This window comes from Penaeus monodon, chromosome 33, assembly GCF_015228065.2.
Source record: "Penaeus monodon isolate SGIC_2016 chromosome 33, NSTDA_Pmon_1, whole genome shotgun sequence".
Taxonomy (NCBI): Eukaryota; Metazoa; Arthropoda; class Malacostraca; order Decapoda; family Penaeidae; genus Penaeus; species Penaeus monodon.
In genome coordinates, this window is record NC_051418.1 from 20,749,206 (window position 1) to 20,750,622 (window position 1,417).

Below are 1,417 nucleotides of genomic sequence, written 5' to 3' on the forward strand. Positions count from 1 at the left end.
TTTAGTTTGATTATAAAATATATAAAACTGAAAATATTTTAGATTCATGAAATAAATAACACACAATAGCAACAAAACGATATACATACAATAAGTTGTTTCCTGTACAGCTGTAAGATTTTTGCACTGATAACGATCCTTGCAGTAGTTTTAATTATAGTAATGATATCACTTATGATAGCCGTGAAGACTGTAATCCGTTTAATGATATTCATATCAAATGTAATGTTAACTTTAATCATTATAATAAGCCTTAAAGTAGTACTAATCCGAATTTAGATGCCATACCAAGATCAATCACCATGATAATCCTTGTAAAAAGTGAATATAATAGTAATCTTAATGCAATGTATACAATATTTATCTTAGTCATGATATCAATAGAATTTATGGTGATAATACTAGTGATGATTCTAGCTGTAATAAGAAAAAACAGTAATCACAATAATTCATGTAATAATAGAAATATTATGATTTTGATGTAAACTGTAGTAGGAATATGAAAAGAAAAAAATATAGTAATCATTGTAATAATAACATTGCATTGACTTGATATTAAGTGTTCCTGAATGGAAATAGCAGTAATCATAGAAATCCTTGCAATGGCAAAGATAATGCAATATATATGATAATCTTTTAATAACACAAAAATGTGATTTTATGATAACCTTCAATGGCAAAAATGCAGGATGTTTATGGCAATCCCTGTTGTAACAAAAATACATAATTTCTGATAGTTTTGTGATAACGAAATGTAAGCGATATTTATAATAACCCTGTAATAACAAACAATATCGATAATAATCCTTGTAACGACAAAAAAAAATGAGATAATCCTATGACAACAAAACACGTCGATATTTAGGATCAGCCTCGTAATAACAAAAATACAAAAACAAAAAGATACTTAGGGTAATCCCTGTTATAGCAAAAAACAACGGTATTAATAACAGCCCTCTGAACGCTCTTCTACCACAGTACGGAGACACCACACACACTTTCGTGGAGCGTGGCAGCTACAAGGGACTCTTCCTTCCCGGCTTCCATTCCCCTCTCACCGGACCCGACCCTCTTCTGAGCAAACTGTAAGTCACGTGAGGATTTTATGGTTACTTGGATAAGCTGTGGTGATTTGTGGTCTTGGTGTGTGACTGGGAATGTGTGAGGGATGGTGGAAGATGATGTTATGGTTTGTGGTGATGTGGAGTTTTTTTCTGATCTCATAATGCGATATTTTGGGTTTGGTTTTCTTTTTAAGTGTTGTGGTCATGGTATAGGTCGTATTTGCCGACAGGTTATGAATCAAAAGATATCGTACTTACATGCATCAAATTTCACAGACTGATAAATTGATTCCACACTATACCAAATCTACCAATAAATCTATACCAATTAATACCAAATCTGAATCTTCACC

The 1,417-nt window shown here is 31.9% G+C and overlaps 1 protein-coding gene across 1 annotated transcript in view; it reads left to right on the forward strand.

The window, feature by feature from the left end:
* The window catches only part of LOC119594129 (4-hydroxyphenylpyruvate dioxygenase-like), a gene marked incomplete at its 5' end in the record, with an annotated part of 14,629 nt that overhangs the window by 10,805 nt on the left and 2,407 nt on the right, over window positions 1-1,417 (forward strand). The window contains 1 exon segment of the mRNA XM_037943194.1: window positions 979-1,085. Coding sequence (XP_037799122.1) covers window positions 979-1,085 — 107 coding nt within the window.